We start from the raw sequence: 19,557 nt of genomic DNA, 5'->3' as shown, positions 1-19,557 counted from the left end.
GCAATGTAAAAAATGCAGACTTCCTGCATTATAAGCAGCATCTGTGCTAGATGTGGTATGGCCATACTGGCGAGATCTTCCAAGCATAGAATCGACCTTTAAAATATGGGAGTGTTTTCTTCCAGCTAAGGACAACTCAGCCGGGGAGGCGTTTATCTCCCTGGGCCATACAGACAGCAGGACAAGTGTCATTTCCTATGTGCATACAACATCCTACTTACGAGTCTAAATACAACGTATCTGAGCTTGCAAACAACCTCCAGAAGCCATTACCAGCAAATTTCGCTAGTAGAGAAGTCAGGAAATAGAGATTTAGTTGAAATTCTGTGATGCACAGAACATCTTGCTGGCTGCCTACACACTGCAGTTCTCAAGGACCGTTCTTTGGTTCTTTTTGAAGCTTTTCTTTTACTAAAATATCAAAATCAAAACTACTTCTTATACCAAACAATGAAAACCTTTATTTACAACAGGTTTAGTACAGTTTTCAAGAATGTGTATAAATATACAATGGGAAGGGCTTCTTGGTTCTTTCTTATTTTGGGTTTATCCGGTGTAAAGACAGTTTCAAAGCTATCATGCAGATGGGGCAAGTGATGTAATGACATTTGCTCATCAGTGTGAGCATGAGGAGGAGCCACAAGTCAGCCTTCCTTGTAGTTGTGCAACTTAAGCCTTTGTACATCCCAACAACTCCTTCTCCAAGTGAGGAAGGTCTTTGGCACGTGTTGTAGTGATAAATTCCTCCACGTGCAGAGGATCTACACAAGAGCTTCGACTCTTTGGACCTCCAGAGGTCAGTTTTGTTGTTAGTCAGACCTCGTCCGAGTTCCATTTCACAGTTCCCATTCTGCAGTTCAGAATAGTCATTATTGTATCAGGCATTTATGGGGGGGGAAAAAATGAGAGTAAATCTTGTGTGCAAAGGGCCAGCAAGCCTAGCAGCTGTCTGAGAATTCCTTCCACTGCTCTGACCCCACTTCTCTTTCTCCCCAGGTGCAGCAAAGAGCGCAGGAGTGTATCAAAGCTCTCAATCTCATTCTTAAAATCAATTCAGGAGAGGAAGTGATGAATGTACTAAATTCAAACTTTGACTGGAATAGCCTAAAAGTGAGTGAAGTGAAAAGCTCTGACTGCGTTTTGTTAAACGCCTAATAATGCTTCTGGTTTCCCTCTTCTATTTCTAAACTGGTTCCTGTAAACTATTCTGAAGATCACACTGTAAATCTATGAACATCTATCAGGTCATCCCCAGCTGGATAGATAGTAGTGGAGCTGAAATGATGCTCTTCCCACTTCAATAAGATCTATTGCCTAATAAATTATTCCCTTTCAAAAAAAAAAAAAGTTTGGGAAAGAAAGTCTCTTACAGCACCTGGATTTTTTTGACAGGATTCTGTTGATACTAGCAGAATAGCTGTGATGGGACACTCTTTTGGTGGTGCTACAGTTATTGAGAGTCTCAGCAAAGAAATAAGATTCAGGTAAGTAGGCAAAACAAGGCAAGAGACATTTGGAACTTGAGAAATCTGGAGCAGGGGACCTTACCTAAGATCCCCCAACTACTTAATTAGCAGTTTTGTTGGGCATGTCTTGTTTTCTCAAGTCATGCTTCTTTCAGCTGTGGGGATGTGGTGGAACATAATGGTTGTTGTATCATATTATATCCTGATACTGTGGGACCCTGCAGAAGCTTCTGTGCCCAGCTGCACCTGGCAGTGGTGACAACAAATGCAATAATGGATTAATTCTCTTCCCCCAGAGTAGAAATCATTTTGAAACAAAATGATTCATTATTGTTTACCTGTTCAGTATCATAGAGAGTTTCTCTTTCTCATGTGTCCTGCAAATCAAAGCATGGTGAGAACTTCCATATCAAGCTTTCTGCCCCTGTGACAATATGCAGTGGTTTTTGACAGGTGTGGCATTGCCCTCGATGCATGGATGCTTCCAGTAGGTGATGACATTTACCAAAACAGCGTCCAGCAACCGCTGCTTTTTATCAACTCTGAAAAATTCCAGTGGGCTGATAATATCTTAAAGATGAAGAAACTCAGCTCCAACGATGCAAACAAGAAAATGATCACTATCAAGTAAGTGTTGAGGATTATTCATCCTTTCTGTGTCTGAAGATGAATCTTTATTCTCCTGTTGGAGCTTTGGTTACATGTAACTGCAGACAGACAGTCAGTCAGTACTTCCCCATGGCCCAGGTTTAAATTAGACAGCAGCGTGTCCCCACAGTGGAGACAGAGACCTCCCTCAAAGCAGACAGTAACCCTAAGTGGGAGATACTCCAAGGTGTGTGTTCCTGCTCCAGGGCACAAGTTTTGCTCTGGACTTCGTGCATCATGGCTTCAAGCTCCAACAGGGTAGGTTTAGATTGAACATTAGGAAAGAATTTTTCACCGAAAGAGTGGTCGGGCATTGGAACAGGCTGCCCAGGGAGGGGGTGGAGTCACCATCCCTGGCTGTGTTTAAGGGCCGTTTAGATGCAGTGCTAAGGGACATGGTGTAGGGGAGGACTTTGTAGAGTAGGGTAGATGGTTGGACTCGATGATCCCAAGGGTCTCTTCCAACCTAGACGATTCTATGATTCTATGATCTCTGTCTGAACACTTCAAATCACCTTCTGGGAGCAGTTCTGCACTCCCCTAGTGAAAGCAGGGCGTGCAGGGGAGTGGGTGGCTCTGTAATCCACCTTCCAGCAGGGACACGGCTTGGTCTTGAAGCTATGCCAAGCCTACCCTTTACTGTCGTTGCAATTACAGCGACTTACAGTAAACACAAAACTTCCTCCCTTCTACGGATAGGACAGAATTTACTGCTGATCTTGCATGCTCCTGAGATGAACTGGTTTATCTGCTTCTGCAAAAGACGACAGCGCAAGATGCGTGACTGGCTTTCAAGAGATCTGGGCAACCCGTGGCATCTTTTAATGGGACGAGTGTGTTCTTACAAGCCTGTTTGTTGATCCTTGTTCTGCTTGCAGGGGGTCAGTGCATCAGAGCTTTCCTGACTTCACCTTTGTGAGCGGAGGACTCATTGGAAGATTCTTCAAATTAAAAGGAGAAATAGATCCAAATGAAGCTATTGATATCAGCAATCATGCTTCATTAGCCTTCCTGCAGAAACACTTGAGTAAGTTATCTGTCTATATCGAAGTATGAAGTCGAATTAATACTTAATTCCTATGAAGTTTTTTATGTAACCATTCTCTTTAGAACAAAACCAAAAGGAAGTGTGTCAGAAAAGTTTAAGTAGAAAAAACAAGTCAGATTCTTCTTCTAGAGGCTTGTTAGTTACTTTTGCAATTTAAGCAATTCAGAGGAGGAACATTGCAGTTTTATTCCAATATATAAAAACCTGGTGTCATTTTTCCCTCCTTAAAACATCTTGCCTCCCCTCTTTGCCACGTTGATTCATTTGTACTGTAATTTAATTTTTTGATGTAACTTTACAAAAAGCTGACAATTCATTCCACTTGGGTTTTCTTTTCTGCATTTTATAGATCTCAAGAAAGATTTCGATAAGTGGGATTCTCTTGTGGATGGCATAGGACCCAATGTTATTCCTGGAACCAATATTGACTTATCTCCAGCTGAACCTGAATAAAGAATACAAAAAAGTACTGAAAATGCCACAGACATCAGGACACTAATGTTGGCCAGACATTGCTCCGACACGTGATAGTATTGGCCACCTACACAGCTTTTGGGGTGTGGAACAAGAAAATAAAGATAAGACATTAGGTTACATTATCTTGAAAATATAGAGAGGTTTTAGTTCAAATGAATTTGTGGGATTCTTTGAAATACTGCAACAGGGTAACTTCTGCTTTGGAGGCAGCTGGGGGGAAAAAAAAATCACTGGATGGCAATTTAAATGCTTTTTCTGGTTTTGACTTAAAATCAAGTTTGCAGAGAGATTAAGCTGCAAGGAATTCAACTAAAATTCTGCTTACCAAGCTTGAAGTCAGTTCACATCCAGCAAGCTTTTTTTGCAGTGTAAGAAAAAAAATATATCTTTAAGTTGTTACTAAACTACCTAGTATTTCAGCTGTGCTCTGACAACAGCTGAGAGTTGGAGCAGGTTTTTGCTCCTTCTAGTCAGAGAGGTGCCAGCAGAAGGTGGTCTTCAAAACTGTCTTATTTTAATAAAAGTCACAGTGAAAGCCACAGGAAATAGTTTAAGATAACAGCTGAGAAAAGTGTTTGTTCAGACACAGGACTTCTCATATGAACTTAATCCACTTAACATTTAAGATCTGTGTTTATTGCCATACTCAGAGGATGTTTCCATTCCAAAAGCTGCTGAAATGATCACTCTTGTTGTAGTAACTGTAATTCCCCTTCGGCAAAGCTCCAAGTAGCACCTCTGGTTAATCTCTCTATTACCACTATCACTCAGTCCTACTGTTATAGGTGAAATCACAGAAATGATGTGTCACTTCTACCACTCCTTTTAAAAAGGACTATGGAAGCATTGCTCAATCATCTTGATGTCTCTCATGGTGTTCAGACTCTCATCTTTGTCCAGGTACCAGCACTGCTGTCTGTATCTGTCAGTAGAAGCAGCTGATTTGTGGTTGGCTAAAGAAGGTTCTAATTTTTAGAACAAAACTCTTCGAAGCTGCCACACGGAAGGGTGACTTCTAACTGAATCAGCCTCGCAGAAGCGGGACTACTTCTAACTGTAGCCTGTTTGTTTCAAAATCAGGTTACAAACAAAACTGAAGCAAGTGGAACAAGCAAAGCAGTTAACAGTGTAATTAAGTATTTATATTATATGTGATCTTAACCTGAGATTGCAACAACACCCAAGACATGTTTTTCAGAATTGAATTAAATTCTATCCAGCCTACCATCGTGTGTTGTCTTTATTAAGGGAACAAACATGCAAGCGTTTCCCTTTTTGAGTACACACCAACACTTGAGATCTGTGATCCTCAGCCAGACTATTAGTGTCAGAGATCCTAGGTTCCTAAAACATTATGGCAGTATGAAAAATCCACAGCCTCAGAAAAGGAGGAAGAACCTGTGCTATACCAGGAGCATGGAACAGGACTGGAAAATAGAAAACCCTTTTCAACAGGAGGTGGAGAATAAAAGGTGAGATAAGCTGCAGCTGTTTTAAGAAGGCCTTATGGAACTGTACACACGCAGCAAAACTGTTCTGGTAGGTCTGCTCCATGTCTGGAGAAAAGGCTTCATCTTTAATTAGTACAATTAAGGCCATGTCAAAAATACAAGTTCTATTTTGTATGTGACTGCATGGTGTTTCAAAGCATTCAGCACAGCTCACAGGCATCAAGAAGCATGAGCAGCAGGTGGAGGGAGGTCATACTCCACTCTGACTGTTCTGGTAGGTCTGCTCCATGTCTGGAGAAAAGGCTTCATCTTTAATTAGTACAATTAAGGCCATGTCAAAAATACAAGTTCTATTTTGTATGTGACTGCATGGTGTTTCAAAGCATTCAGCACAGCTCACAGGCATCAAGAAGCATGAGCAGCAGGTGGAGGGAGGTCATACTCCACTCTGACCTGGCGAGGCCCCATCTGGAGCACTGGGTCCAGTTTTGGGCTCCCCAGTTCAAGGAGGACAGGGAACTGCTGGAGAGTGTACAGCAGAGGACTACAAAGATTATGAGGGGCCTGGAGCATCTCTCTAAGGCTGAGGGACTTAGTTCTTTTTAGTCTGGAGAAGAGAAGATTGAAGGGGGATCTGATCAATGCCTACAAATACTTAAAGGGTGGGTCAAGAGGATGGAGCCAGCCTTTTTTCAGTGGTGCCCAATGACAGGACAAGAGGAAATGGGCACAGACTTGAACATAAGAAGTTCCATCTAAACATGCAGAGGAACTTCTTTACTTTGAGGGTGGCAGAGCCCTGGAAGAGTCTGCCCAGAGAGGTGGTGGAGTCTCCATCTCTGGAGACATTCAAAACCCGCCTGGACACGTTCCTGTGCAACCTGCTCTGGGTGGACCTGCTTTGGCAGGGGCTTGGATTAGGTAATCTCCAGAGGTCCTTCCAATCCCATATCATTCTGTGCCCTAGAGAACTGCTCTGGGTCAGAACAGAACCAGTAAGTGCAGGATGTGCCTGGCTACATCGAAGTCCAGCACAAGTAAGATACTCACACACATACAGCATTTGGGCTTACACACAGGGAAAGGACCCAAGTCATTAACAAAACACTGATGAGCATATGCTAGCCAAAGCTTTATTCCAGCTTCTTCCATTGCTTTAGTACAGCACCAAGTGCAGGGCTCCAACCCAAAACAACTGTTTCCCTACAGAGAAAAAACCCTACATCAACCCCCACCTGCCCCCCAAAAAAACCCACCCAAACCCCCTCAATTTTTCTTAGAAAAAAAAAAAGAAACCATAGTTAACAATGCAACTTTTCAAAAAGCAAACATCAGAAAGTGTTGTGCAACACAGTAGCCTGTACAGCAACTCACAAGAAACCTTTGTTCAAGAATCACCCACCAACAGCTAGATACAAGTTAGTGCACACATAGATCCAGTAAAGAATTCCAGTCAAGAGGCAAATCCTTACTTTAGTAAAGAAAGTACAGCTGTAAGAAGCCCAGGTGACAATGACAGTCTACCCACAAGCACCATTCCTTCACAGGGAAGTACAGTAGCTACAGGCATTTGTCCAGCAGAAGGAATGCTCAATGCTTTGCCTGTGTTCTTCTTTCCATCAAAATACATTTCCATGGAAATGTATACAAGAGGTACTTTTCAGCTTCATGTGGCCAATGTGTCACTTGGTTTCAGGAATGTTGGAGGACATGAGGATCTTCAGCTAAATCTGAACTGCAGCCAGTTTGCTTTTCTACAGGGAATAAAAACAGATTAGACCCATCAAGATGTTCCTGTAAACTCATATAAATGCATTAATATCTGAAGTCATAGCTCTACAAGGCTTCAGACCAAATGTCATCAACAGACTGGACCATATTAAAAGGCTACACTTATCCTTCTACAATAACTTCATAAAATAGTTGAAACAACAGAACTGCCCAAGACGATGAAGAGAGCGGTGCTCCCAGATCTCAGTTACGAGTTCAAGCCATTCCACCCCTCAGTGGCCTGAGCATGAGCCACTCCAGGAGTTTTTTTTACATCCTGTGGATCAGGTACCTTCTACTCAAACCACCTTTCTAGGCAGTGACCCACATGTGCAGCAAGATGCAGTTCTGCATGACCTTGGCCATGTTTTCTGCACCGTTGCTGAGGGTGCATGCACTAACACCCTACAGAGTATTTGAGAACACAGACAATTGGCAGATTTGGACAATAATAATTAGCAACCAAAGAGGGGGGGGAAGCCCAAAATGAAGTGTTGAAGTATTATCAAAACCAGAAGCAGCAAGATCAAGAGTAATGCTGCATTTGAGTGAGGCAATTGAGGGACGATTTGTAGATTCACCAGTTTAACATTTTAATTGTTTTCAACTGCCTTTTTGCCAACAGGTGACTAAGTCTCTGTTGCAGGCTCCATTATTTGTTACCCATACACAGTCAGCTTTCAGCATAGTTGCACTGAAATACCATTACCAGTTCAATCACTGAGAACACAAATGCTCTCTCTCCTTGAGCTTAGATCAGCCACCATCAGGCCACCACCGGTCAAACATAGGAACAAGTTGCCCACAGAGGTTCTGCTGTTTCTATCCTTGAATAGATTCTAGACCTGAAAGTCCTAAGCAACCTGATCTAGTTGACCCTGCTTTGAGCACCTCCAAAGGTCCCTTTCCACCAGAACTGCTCTATCACTCCACAGATTATAGAAATAATATATAATAAGAACGAACTTGTATTATTTTCTTTGGTAAACAGAATTGGTGTTTGCCAGTAACACTTCAAAATTTTGAAGTAACAATAAAGATGTACGTGCACTAGTCACAAACCATCCTTACAACAACTAAGCTGGTATTATTATGGGCTTAGATTCATAGACCAAGATTTGTTAAAGGATTGGGGCATTCCAATCCCAAACTACCACGCTTAGTAGGGTCTGCCTGGCAGTCGCTCACCCTGCCTCAGAAACATGAGCAAGAGTACCATGCTGGTGGCCACTGCTCAAAACCTTACCAGAGATCTATAACTTAGGTGTAACCACCCCATCTTGTCCAAGAGGCTCAGTCTACTAAGCTGACTAAATAAACACTACCCTGATTTCTAACCAAGACAGAGTAACAGCTTTCATTGCATGTATTCACCATTAAACTGATAGCACAGAAGCTAATGCTACTAAGAAAATTGCAACAGTATTAAATACATAAGATCAAAGAAAAGAAAAAAAAAAGAAGTTTCAACTGTATTTTCTAAAGTAGAGCGTTTTCTAGAAAACTAGAAAGCATCCAACCACGGAGTACATAACCTCTTTGGAAGGTTTAAGGTAGTCTTACCTTGAGGTAAGGACTCCTCTGGTAAGTTTTCTGTTGCAGGGGTTAGTGCCTAAACAGAAAGGGATTCTATTAGGAAGATGGCACTACTGCCAAGATAGCTCTCCATTGAGGGGCTTCCTTTAATACTAGAGTAGCTTTTAACATCAGCACTGATGGACTCTTATTTACCACTGTTTTACCCCCTTACAACTCAGTACAGAGGTCTTCTGCACACTTTTTGCTTTGATGCAAAAACTGCATGTGAAGAATGAACCAGAAATTGATTGTTACCATTGCCAGTAGCATGGCAAACAACCCAAGTTCTGGGTTCCAGACATGAGCTTTTCATTCATGGGTACTTCATGAAGACCACCGGTGAAAACCTTACTATAATTTCCTAATTACTTCATAATAGAAGTATTTTTCATGATTTAGGAGTTAGTTCCTATTGGCATGATCTGTTGAAAGCTACACATCACGAGCATTGTTCTACAGCTCTTGATTAATAGTAGTCTTCCAGTAACATTTCTTCCTTCAAACTGTTTTCATTAATCTATTCCCAGACTGGATCCACAGTCTTCAGGCCAGATGCCTGACAGTTTATATAAATAGTTTACATAAATTATATCAGTTATATAATAGATTGATACAAGTGTCTATAGTCTCCACAGAGATCCATGAGAGAAGTAAGGACAATATGATGTCTTAAAGATAAACCCTGTGCTTCTAGTAGTTAGCATGAACACAGATTTAGATTAATGCAACTTTGTCTTTCTATTTTCATGGTGACACAGAAAGAATCACAACTAAATTTGGAGCGCCCTTTCCAAAAATGGGTACTGTCCTGCCCAGTCCACCACCACATGGCCATACCTCAGATGATCTGCCAGCCCAGTCAGGAATACCGTTCCAGACGTTCTCAGGATCCACAATCTCCTCATTGCCACTGGAGAGAATCAAGACCTGTACAGACAGAGTCAAACTGTATCTAGCACAGCAATGGATCCTGAGAATACACATAGCAAATAAGACACAGTAGTAGGAAAACACAATTGAGGACTCCCTGCCTTTGAGAAGGATTTCAGTCAGGACCTCACAAGGAAGAGCAAGTTAACATCTAATACTGAATCTGCTCAAGACTCTCCCAGGCTTCTAACCCAAGTATGATGAGAGAGGAAGGCTGGAAAACACCTACTAGATCAGAATCAGTAGGAAACTCATGAATAGGGCTATCACTACCTACCTGACACCCATCTGAACACAGCTGAGGTTAGCTTTAGATACACAAGGAATCTACTAGCAAAAAAAGTTGCCTTCCCTGTTCTCAGGCATTCAGTTTTACAAAAAGTTACTTTCATTAAGTGTAAGGATTTGCAACCTTAAATTACAACTTAAAGGCCCTTTTACTTAAGTATAGTGTCTGTGCATATGCATATATACACACACAGACAGTTGCCCTGGAGGAAGACTTCTCATTTATCCCATAGCTTGAACAGCCATAGAACAAGGCAGCCCATTAGATTACAGTCCACTGTTAAAGTTAGCACCCACCAAACACTAATTCAATACACATAGCACTGAAGTAGGAATAGTTGTGTATTCTTTATTAATGGCAGTATAATTCCAGTTTCTTCCCAAGTTTCCACTGTTCTAGTACTAAGGCATCAAACAATGCCAAGTTCTGTATTTAATGGCACACAGCTCTGTAGCAAAACAGCAACTTGCAGGCAGATAGAACACACACACGTATGAATATGCATCTCAAACGGGAGCCAGATCCTTCAGCTTTCCCAGCCAATGCAGGGGAAGAAGTGAAGGGAATATCAAGTGCTGACAAACAACATCTGCTCTCTTTGAGACACAGCTCCTTGTACATAGTCTGCAAGTCCAGAACCAGCCTTTGCAATGCCAAGTTTTAAATTCTGTAACAGACTTCTGCAACATATTCAAAGTTTGGAGGAAGACCAAAGAAGTACCAGATCTTAAGAATGCAGAAAGCATATTCAAACCATACTTACCCTGGTACCTTTTTCAGATATTTCCAAAATGCGAGCTTCGCACCATTTTAGAGAGCTCCACACCACACACTTGGAACCAACAGCAAAGCCCTCCAGATTACAAGTATACTCATTGTGTTCTACAAAAGTGATGACATATCAATGAAGGAGGAAGGAAAAAAAACCACAGGAAAAAAACCCTCCAAAACACTCCAATGCCTCACAAACCTGCTCCCATACTCCCCTGCCTCCCTCCAAACTACTTTTACTTAATAAGTATTTGAAAGTTAAGCATTTGTCATCCTGAACAATCTTGAAAATGCATTTCATGTTAAGAAGTATATTTACAACATAAAATCATTGACCTCTCCAAGTTAGATTAGTTGTTGCTAGACTGTCACATTATTACCCATGAGATACCTCAATGTCTTAACCCATCAAAGCATACTGACATTAACACCAATATAGTACTAGGGAATAACAATTAGGTTTCTACAAGAAAGCTATTCTCAAGTTTGAATGTGTACATTTTGATTACTGAACTCCTTAAAAATCAGATACTTTACCTGCACCACAGTCAGCCAGGTTCTTGTTTTGCTTTTTTTCTACTTCATCCCCAGGCTTACAGTCAGAAGATGGAACAAGTGTATTTGCACATTCTTTAAATAAGTCAGTCAAGTCTTGTTTCATCCATTCTTCCACGTAACAGTCATCCTCCTTCTTCTGCCACTCCTTTTGTTTCTCAACTTCACAGTCACATGATTTTACAGTGCAAACAGGCCTCGGATTTAAGTCTTTTGTAAGACATGGAAATTGACTTCCCCTATTTGCAGAACTTTGCAGTGCAGCATGTTCCAACCCTAACAAGTCCTCCTCCTCCCCATCTTCCTGAGAAGGCTGCACATTAGGCAGCACCAGTCCCAGAAGCTGCTCGATTTCAGCCCCTAGCATTGACAGTACATCATCGCTCTTCAGATCCGGTTGTTTCTCAGATCTACCAGCTGATGAAGACAGCCTTCGGGGAGGAGACTCTACTTCCATCCAATCATCTTCTCTAGCTTCTGCTTTATAAGTTCCAGACAAATCCAATTCCAGTTTTGCTGCCTTCTCTCCCAGAGAAAGCTCAATGTCAGAAGGCATCAGGTCTGTCTTCTCTCCATCACTAACTGAAGGCACCAAGTTCCCTCTCCCATTAAGCGATGGTAAGATATCAAGAAATTTCAGAGCTGCCAACTGCTCTGTCTCCTCACTTGCAACTGGCAGCTCAAACGATTCCTGTTCCAACACCTCCTCTCTCACTTCACTGCCCCAAGCTTTCTGCATTTCAAGTGGTTCTGTTTCCAGAGCTTCCTTTGTTTCTTCACCAAAGGAGGACTGCATTGAAAGCGCCTCTAGCTCCAGTACAAGCTCTTTTAGATCATCATAGGAAGAGTGCATTTCTAATTGATTCAGTTCTGCTAATGGCCCTGCTTCATCACTTGAAGACGACTGTACCCGGAGCACTGGCAACCTTTGCAGTTCTTCCCGATTGTTTGGGAAAAACCTGGCTGCTGAAGCACTGCCCGTCAGTTCTGCTTTCAGCTCAGCATCCTCTTGCAAAGGAGCTTCAGATAATTCTTGTTCTGCAGCTTTCATTTCACTCCCCGAAATCTGAAGACTGCAGCTTCTTGTTGGTTCTAGTAACACACTGTTATCACTCTCTCCTTCAGATAGATGTATCTCTTTATCAAAGCTGCTTTGACACTCAGCTGTAGTTTCTCTTTTGAGACAAAGACCCATATCATTATTTGAACATCTGTTTTCCTGTACAGGGTTCTCAAGGTTTAAGAAAGCATTGTCACCAGTTCCTTTATTAGCCTTCCAAAATGGCTTCATCTCTTCATTAATATTCTTGCCAGCAGCTTCCAGCTTGACAACAGACAGAGGGACTTCAGAAGCTTTATCTCCCCGAGTTTCTACTACTTCAGCTTCTAATAAGAGGTCTTCGGTCATATTATAAAACTTCTCTTTCGCTTCACTAAGCCATGAGCCCTCTGAGGAATTGAAACCTGACAGACAGCAAGCAAATGCTTGATTAGGTACTTTGAGCAATTCACAGGGCATTTGTCTGACCATCTCCAAGCTAACAGCTTCCTCGCTTCCGTAATCCACGTGTCTAACAACTATGCTGTCACCTGCTACACTGCAGACTCGAGCTCTGTAGAACTTTCCATCTTGACTATATTTTGCCAGACACACATCACCACTTTTAATACAAGGTCTGAAATCATTCAAAGAATTTAGTTCAAAGGTTTCAAATTCCTCTATTTTTTCTTCTATGTAGTTCATGTCTTCTGTATCCGCAGTGTGACTCCAAAAATATTCTGGACCATTTACCACCGTGACATAAATTTTTACAGTCTGACCCACCTCTGGAGGCTTCCAGATAAACGATTTACAATTGCTTCCACTGGAAGTTTCATTTTGTGCCTGGGGAGGCAGAGGCTCACACACAGTTACCACGTCACTGTTCTCTCTATCAAGTATTTCTGTTGAACAAGACCTTTTCCTATTTGTAAGATTTTCATCAGCTAAATCCACTGTTATTATACCTTGATGGTCACTGAGAATAACTTCCCATTTATCCTCAACCTTCTCTACAAATTCACACATCAGCAGAACTTCACTTGTTCTCTTGGTGAAGTACAGCACTGCTTTCTCTGCCCAGATTGTATTTTTTTTGCATTTAAGCCCACCTAGGAAGCAGTGAATGCTTATTGCTGGGATAGATGACAAGTCTTCAGGGAGCCTGTGCGCTTGATCAACATTAATTACTGAGGTATTACCATAATCAATATATTGTATACTTAATAAATTGTCAGAAGTCTTCTCTTTCACTACAGCTCGATACCACAGGCTGTCTTCTGAATAAACAGCACTGATTAAGTCTCCTGCTTGGAAAAGCTGTCCACAAGGGCTCTTTGCTTGTGTCCCATTGTTTAGGCTCTCCGAAATGCTGTTAAGCTGAGCCTCATCACTTTCTAGTTGAACATAAAAATCCAACGGATCATTTACATGAGACACATACACTGACACTTTAAGAGCTGGCACTACCTTCTGTTGCAGATCAGACACATTTTCAAGCGTTATACACCTGCCTTCAGCATCAGGTTTAATATCTGACTGCACACCCATCTGGACAGAAAGCAGAGACTCCTCCCCTGCTTTATTTAACAAAAAAGCATCCTTCTTACTGCTAATTGTGTCACCAGATTCTAGTAACCCAGCTGCCAGATCTTCCTTGGTAGCAGGCTGGAAAAGGTTTACATCTTCAAGGGAGTGCCTTTTGCTACTCTCCCCTCCTCCCTCGTCTCCAGAGCCCCGTTTTTGCCTTTCAAGAGGTCTACCTGCATTTAAAGAGGACTCTGCAGTCTCATTCCCATCTGCATTTTGAGAGCACAAAGATTCATCTTCTACGTGTCTGCACAGTCCTGTATTGTTTATCAAGCTTAACTCCTCCTTCAGTTTTGCATTAATTTGAGTTTTACCATCAAATAACTCAATCAACAGTTTACCATCAGATTCCCTTGCTACCACAATTGCTTTTAATTGCCTTTCTAGGATAGCTTCCTTAAACCACGCTGTAGCTTCTTTGGGAACATTAGATATATCAGACAAGGAACACTTTATGGCCTGCATTGGCAAAAGCAAGATATCCCAAGCATCCCTGGGTAAAGGAAGCAGATTATCCTTCTCTATTATCTCCGTGTTCCCGAAATCCACAAAGAAGACTTCCATATTAGGTTTTGTTTTCATAATTACTCCCCTGTACCAGTAATTGTCAGTATACTTTGCTAGACACAATCTCCCAGACCTTTGCAAGGTTTTTAAGCTGGTCATTGTTTCAGTTAGGCGACCAATGCTCTCGGTAAGCTGTGCTAAGACATCTGCACATCTTTCTAGTTGGCAGTAAAATGTCCAGGGATCCTCAACATGCGTAATATAAACATCCTCCTCACTCCCAATTTTGATACCGTGCATAGAGTAATAGTAAGAACGAAGCTGAACCAAGGATACCAGAGACTTTTGAGGAGACAAAGGTCTGGCCACACCTCTCTCGGTCAGAAACTTGCAAGCACTCTGAAAAGGTGTCATTAAATCTACAATGTTAAATAGCTCATTATTTATCGAAGCCAAGGCAAATATTGTACACTTCAGTTCAAAGCGAGACGATGAAGTATCAACAAACTCCTGAAAAGCCTGAATAGCTTCCTCATCCCAAGCAAAAGGATCATGACCATTTGGTTGGATTAAGTTGTAGAGGCTGCACCTGAAAGCCTGAGCCTCTAACCTAAGAAATTGTTCATTAATTGAGCGTAGGTTCTCGAGAGAAACAAACTCCCTGTTGCCATAGTCAACATACACGACTTCCACTTTTTCTGCAGAAGTAACTTCACTAATAATTAAAGCCCTGTACCATTTTTCATCCTCTGAGTACTGAGCTAAACATACAGAACTTGGCCAAGTATGTGGGTGGGATGAATTTTTACAGTACTCCTGAATTTTAGCCATTAATACCTTAAGATCATGGCAATTTCTACTTAACTGACACCAAAAATAACTAGGATTTTCAAAATAAGACACAATGACATCAACTGTATTTCCCACTTCTAATTGACCTCCATAAGAGAAACTTGGCTTCATTTCCACATAATTCTGTCTCCAAGAAACAGGCAGGTTTTCCTTGCCCTCATACTCCAGAGCAGGAAGAGTGTCAGTACTTTTAGAATTGTTAATGGCTGCAAGAGGGCCCTCTCTGACCATCACAGCTGTACAGGGATTAAGGGCTCTACCACTTCTCTTTAGATTAGATTCTTCTCCGAGCTTCTTCCCTGCATTTAGTTGGTTTTGCTCCACATCACCTGCTGGGGAAGAGGCCTGGCTCACAGCCTTACCAGATGACTTCTGGAGAGCCTTGGGCACTTCACAACTCTGGTATTCAGCATACCCTCCCTGGGCCATGAGGTTACTTACATTTTTCTCTCCTAATTGGGACTGGTCAAAAATTTCAACCACATATTTGTCACCCTGTGCACTCAAAAAGCGAACCTTTAGTCCCTTGTCGAGTACAATCTCTCTGAAGGCAGCCACAGATGCTTCATTCCAACTCCCTCTCAGAGGGGAGACACCTGCCAAACAACACTTCAAAGCTAAAGCAGGTAGTTCCCTGAACTGAGGGAGCAGTTCCTTTACCGCACACCGATCTACAGTTTCGGTATCACCCCTGTCCACCAGGTGTACTTCTACCCCACCATCCCTCAGTACCCTGGTGATCACCGCTCGATAAAAGGCACCCTCTTTCCCAGTGGCACAACAAAGGGATCCGGTCTGTAGGTCCCACCCAGCATCGTCCAGCTTCGTGGAGTGGGAGTAAAAATTCCACATACGCTGCCTCAGCCGCCTGAACAGCCGGCGATGCTGAGGGAGCTGCAGCCAGAACTCAGATGGGTCCCGGAGGTGGGACACCTGAGCATCATGGAACGCGCCCAACTTCAGGTGCACACCAGCTACAGAAACAGAGGCCAAACCTCCGTCTGTTAAAGACACAGGAAGCGCTTCTGGTGGCAATTCCAGTTCTTTAGCTGTGGATTCTTCCACTTCCAGCTGCTCCTGAGCCTCAGTTTGGCCAACCAGGCAGCAAGCCTGCACCCCAAAAAGATGGTTCAAGTTGATGCCGTTTTCCCCATACAGGGTCACATAATAGCAGTGCTCGAAGGAGTCAAATGCTTTGATATGAGCACTCACTCCTTTGCCTAGCACCAACGCTTTCAGCTCATTGATCTGCCATGGGGACCAGCCACAACCCCCATCTGAGACACCCTGAAGAGCACAGGCATAAGTCACCACAGGCATGCGAAAACACTCCACTGGCAAATGGCGCAGGTTAGCTCTGGTCACAGTCTCCTTCCTGCCATAGTCCACAAAGATCACGAGAGCCATTTGCTGGTCCTGCTCCCCAGCAATAAGATCCAGCAGGAGCGCACGGTACCACCGGCCATCTCTGCCACGGGCAGCACAGGGTGAACCCACTTTGAGTAATAAATCCTGCTCCCACTGGTCGTAAGTGTGGCGCATGGTATCAGAAAGGCAACGGATCTCCTGGGACAGGCTCTGCAACTGGCAGAAGATGTGGTCTGGGTCAGACACATGTGTCACTAAGACAGGTTCTGTTATATCCAACTGAAGCTGTGGGTAGAAGTAATCCAAGGCAGGTGACACAGGCTGACAGGACAACAAACCATGGAGAAGCTGTGGCACTGCAGAAGTCACAAGGGAACATTCTGGAAGCTGCACCTTGAGCTTGTTCCTCAATTGGCTATAAGTTAGGCAGCACCTGACCACCTGGCAGAACCAACTGGGAGGGACCTGCCTGGCTAGGCCCAGGTGATACATCTGGGCCACCAGCTGGGGCAGCTCAAGCACGATGAGCTGCGGTGTCACCACCGCCTGCACCACACCAGACACCTCTTTGCCATGCAGGCAGCTGAGGAACTCCATAGCCTCCACCGTCCAGGTGTAGGCTGGTGCATCCCCACTGGGTGCCCCCCTGAGCCCTCCGGAGGGCATGGCATCAGCCACAATACAGCTCAGCACCTCCGGCGGCAGGTGGAAATGCTCCTTGCGGCCCCGCGCCAGGTAATAGGGGGTGGTGACCACCGTGCAGCCCTCATCCAGCAGGAACACACGGTAGATCTGCTCATGCCGACTCACCACGCAGCAGCGGTACCAGAGCCCCACCACCTCCACCAGGCCCAGGTCTCCAGTGCACAGCTCAGCCCCCTCAGCCACCAGCCCGCCGGGCTTCAGGACAGCTGCCAGCCGCGGCCCCGCCGTCGCCTGGATCTCACGCCGCAGGCGGACGTAGTTAGGGTTCCGCTCGCCCAGCGTCCCCCACAGCCACACCACAGGCACCTCGGGGCGCATGCCCACGGCGCAGACCCGCAGGGACACGGCGGCGCCGGGGCGCAGCGCTCCCGGCCCGGAGTTCATCCCGTCGCCTTCGCCGCCCGCACTGAGACTAATGGCCGCCCCCAGTCCCCCGGCTTCATAGGGCACGCGCCGCCCACGTGACAAGCGGGAGGCCGAATCCATTTTGATGGGGGGGGGGTGCGTGGGGTGCGAAGGGAGACCGGGAGGGGATGAGAGGCCCCATACATCGGCCCACTCCTGATAAATACGAACTACTGGAAGGCGGCACAAAGAGGAGAGTTATCGGTGGGGCGCGCTAGAGCCGCGGGGCTCAGCCCCGAGCCCGCCGGACCTACCCTCGTCCGGAGTGGAACGCTCCACGCCGGCACGGCCGGGGGACGGGGCTCGGGGGAGAGCCCTCCGAGCTCTCTCAGTCTCCATTGGTCAGAGCGGGATCGCGGGGCGGGGCGTGCGGGCAGGGCTTGGCGTCGCTACCCTCGTCCGGAGTGGAATGCTCCACGCCGGCACGGCCGGAGGACGGGGTTCGGGGGAGAGCCCTCCGAGCCCTCTCAGTCTCCATTGGTCAGAGCGGGCTCGCGGGGCGGGGCGTGCGGGCAGAGCTTGGCGCCTATTGGCCAGCGTGGGGCCGCAGTGTGAGGGCGGGGTGGGGCGCTGGGGGCGGTGGTTCCTGAGGCGAGGGTGGCGTCGCCGGGAGCCGTGGCCGAGCGCCCACCGCGGGCAGCCCCAGCTCCACGGCTCTCTCCGGCCTGGAGAGAGGAGCAAGAGTGCCCTGAGGGGCGAGCTGGGCGCGCAGGGCCTCCCCTCCGCCCGCAGCCGGGCCTGCCGCAAGCTCCCTCAGCGCCTCAGGCCGAGGCTCCCTTAGACTCCCTCAGCACCTCAGGCCGAGGCTCCCTTAGACTCCCTCAGCGCCTCAGGCCGAGGCTCCCTTAGGCTCCCTCAACGCCTCAGGCCAAGGCTCCCTTAGGCTCCCTCAACGCCTCAGGCCGAGGCTCCCTTAGGCTCCCTCAGCGCCTCAGGCTTCCTCAGCATCTGAGGTGGAGGTTGCCCTCCGGCTGTCGCCATCCAGTCTGTACCTTCATCTGTGACACGGGACACCCGCCTTCACCAAGGCCTGGCTGCACCCGAAGCAGCGTGGTCAGCAGGTTGAGGAAAATGATTCTGCCCCCCTCCTCCTCTCTGATGAGATCCCGCCTGGCGTGCTGTGTCCAGCTCTGGAGATGACAGCACAGGAGAGACATGGACTTGTTGGAGTGGGTCCGGAGAAGGGACACAAAAATGAGCAAAGGGATGAAACCCCTCTCCCAACCTCCTCTCTGATGAGACCCCACCTGGTGTGCTGTGTCCAGCTCTGGAGATGACAGCACAGCAGAGACATGGACTTGTTGGAGTGGGTCCAGAGAAGGGACACAAAAATGAACAAAGGGATGAAACCCCTCTTCCAGCAGTATCTGAAGTGGGCCTACAAGAAAGCTGAGGGGGACTTTTTACAAGCACATGTAGCAATAGGATGACGGGCTCCAGGGAGACCTTATTGCAGCTTTCCAATATCTGAAGCGGGCCTTCAAGAAAGCTGGAGAGGGACATTTTACAAGCACATGTAGCTATAGGATGACAAGTAAAGGTTTTAAACTGAAAGAGGGGAGATTTAGATTAGATATTAGGAAGGAATTCTTTACTGTGAGGGTGGTAAGACACTGGAACAGGTTGCCCAGAGAAGCTGGGGGTGCCCCATCCCTGGAGGGGTTCAAGGCCAGGCTGGATGGGGCTTTGAGCAACCTGGTCTGGTGGGAGGTGTCCCTGCCCAGGGCAGGGGGGTTGGAACTAGATGATCTTTAAGGTCCCTTCCAACTCAAACCATTCCATGATTCTATGATCTGCACCACTGGGGAGGGTGACACCAGACAGAGGGACAGCAGAGTCTGGGGCTGTCCTGCCTATGGATGGGGCAGCTGCAGGCAAAGACCACCTCTGTGGGCCTTGGGAAGCGGTAAACGTGGATGCTGTGTTTGGTGCTCCCCTGGAGATAGCCTGTGCTTTCACACTGCTCAGTTTCATCTATTCCCTGCAATCCTGTGATTTCTCCCTGCTTTTGCCCACCTGTTTTTCCAGAGAGCCCTTTAAGGTTTTGATGGGGCTGCCTTTAGGGACAATGGTCAGAAGTGGAAGTGTGAGGAAGAAGAAGGCCCAGA

The 19,557-nt window shown here is 45.6% G+C and overlaps 2 protein-coding genes across 2 annotated transcripts; one reads left to right on the top strand and one right to left on the bottom strand.

Moving 5' to 3' along the window:
* The first annotated feature begins 77 nt into the window (after positions 1-77).
* Positions 78-4,863, top strand: LOC106897520 (platelet-activating factor acetylhydrolase). The gene is made up of 5 exons (XM_014958197.1): positions 78-1,110; positions 1,393-1,484; positions 1,920-2,093; positions 2,993-3,141; positions 3,512-4,863. The coding sequence occupies exons 1-5, from the start codon at positions 1,069-1,071 to the stop codon at positions 3,613-3,615; spliced, it is 561 nt and encodes a 186-aa protein (XP_014813683.1). The 5' UTR covers positions 78-1,068; the 3' UTR covers positions 3,616-4,863.
* Positions 4,864-6,493: 1,630 nt separating this feature from the next.
* On the bottom strand, positions 6,494-17,428 carry TDRD6 (tudor domain containing 6). The gene is made up of 5 exons (XM_014958192.1): positions 10,966-17,428; positions 10,421-10,539; positions 9,276-9,365; positions 8,424-8,472; positions 6,494-6,844 (listed from the first exon to the last, which is right to left on the bottom strand). The coding sequence occupies exons 1-5, from the start codon at positions 17,426-17,428 to the stop codon at positions 6,783-6,785; spliced, it is 6,783 nt and encodes a 2,260-aa protein (XP_014813678.1). The 3' UTR covers positions 6,494-6,782.
* Positions 17,429-19,557: the final 2,129 nt, after the last annotated feature.

The sequence above is a fragment of the Calidris pugnax genome, unplaced genomic scaffold (assembly GCF_001431845.1).
Source record: "Calidris pugnax isolate Ruff unplaced genomic scaffold, ASM143184v1 scaffold276, whole genome shotgun sequence".
In the NCBI taxonomy this organism is placed as follows: domain Eukaryota; kingdom Metazoa; phylum Chordata; class Aves; order Charadriiformes; family Scolopacidae; genus Calidris; species Calidris pugnax.
This window is presented reverse-complemented; position numbering and strand designations above follow the sequence as displayed.

Bases quoted from the DNA above. Each gene is read 5' to 3' on its own strand.
- LOC106897520 (XM_014958197.1), top strand. From the start codon at position 1,069: ATGAATGTACTAAATTCAAACTTTGACTGGAATAGCCTAAAA. The intron at 1,485-1,919 runs GTAAGTAGGCAA...GGTTTTTGACAG, and splicing joins AGCAAAGAAATAAGATTCAG to GTGTGGCATTGCCCTCGATG. The intron at 3,142-3,511 runs GTAAGTTATCTG...TGCATTTTATAG, and splicing joins CTTCCTGCAGAAACACTTGA to ATCTCAAGAAAGATTTCGAT.
- TDRD6 (XM_014958192.1), bottom strand. From the start codon at position 17,428: ATGAACTCCGGGCCGGGAGCGCTGCGCCCCGGCGCCGCCGTGTCCCTG. The intron at 8,473-9,275 runs GTATGGCCATGT...CTTTCTGTTTAG, and splicing joins GGGCTGGCAGATCATCTGAG to GCACTAACCCCTGCAACAGA. The intron at 6,845-8,423 runs GTAAGACTACCT...TATTCCCTGTAG, and splicing joins AGAGGAGTCCTTACCTCAAG to AAAAGCAAACTGGCTGCAGT.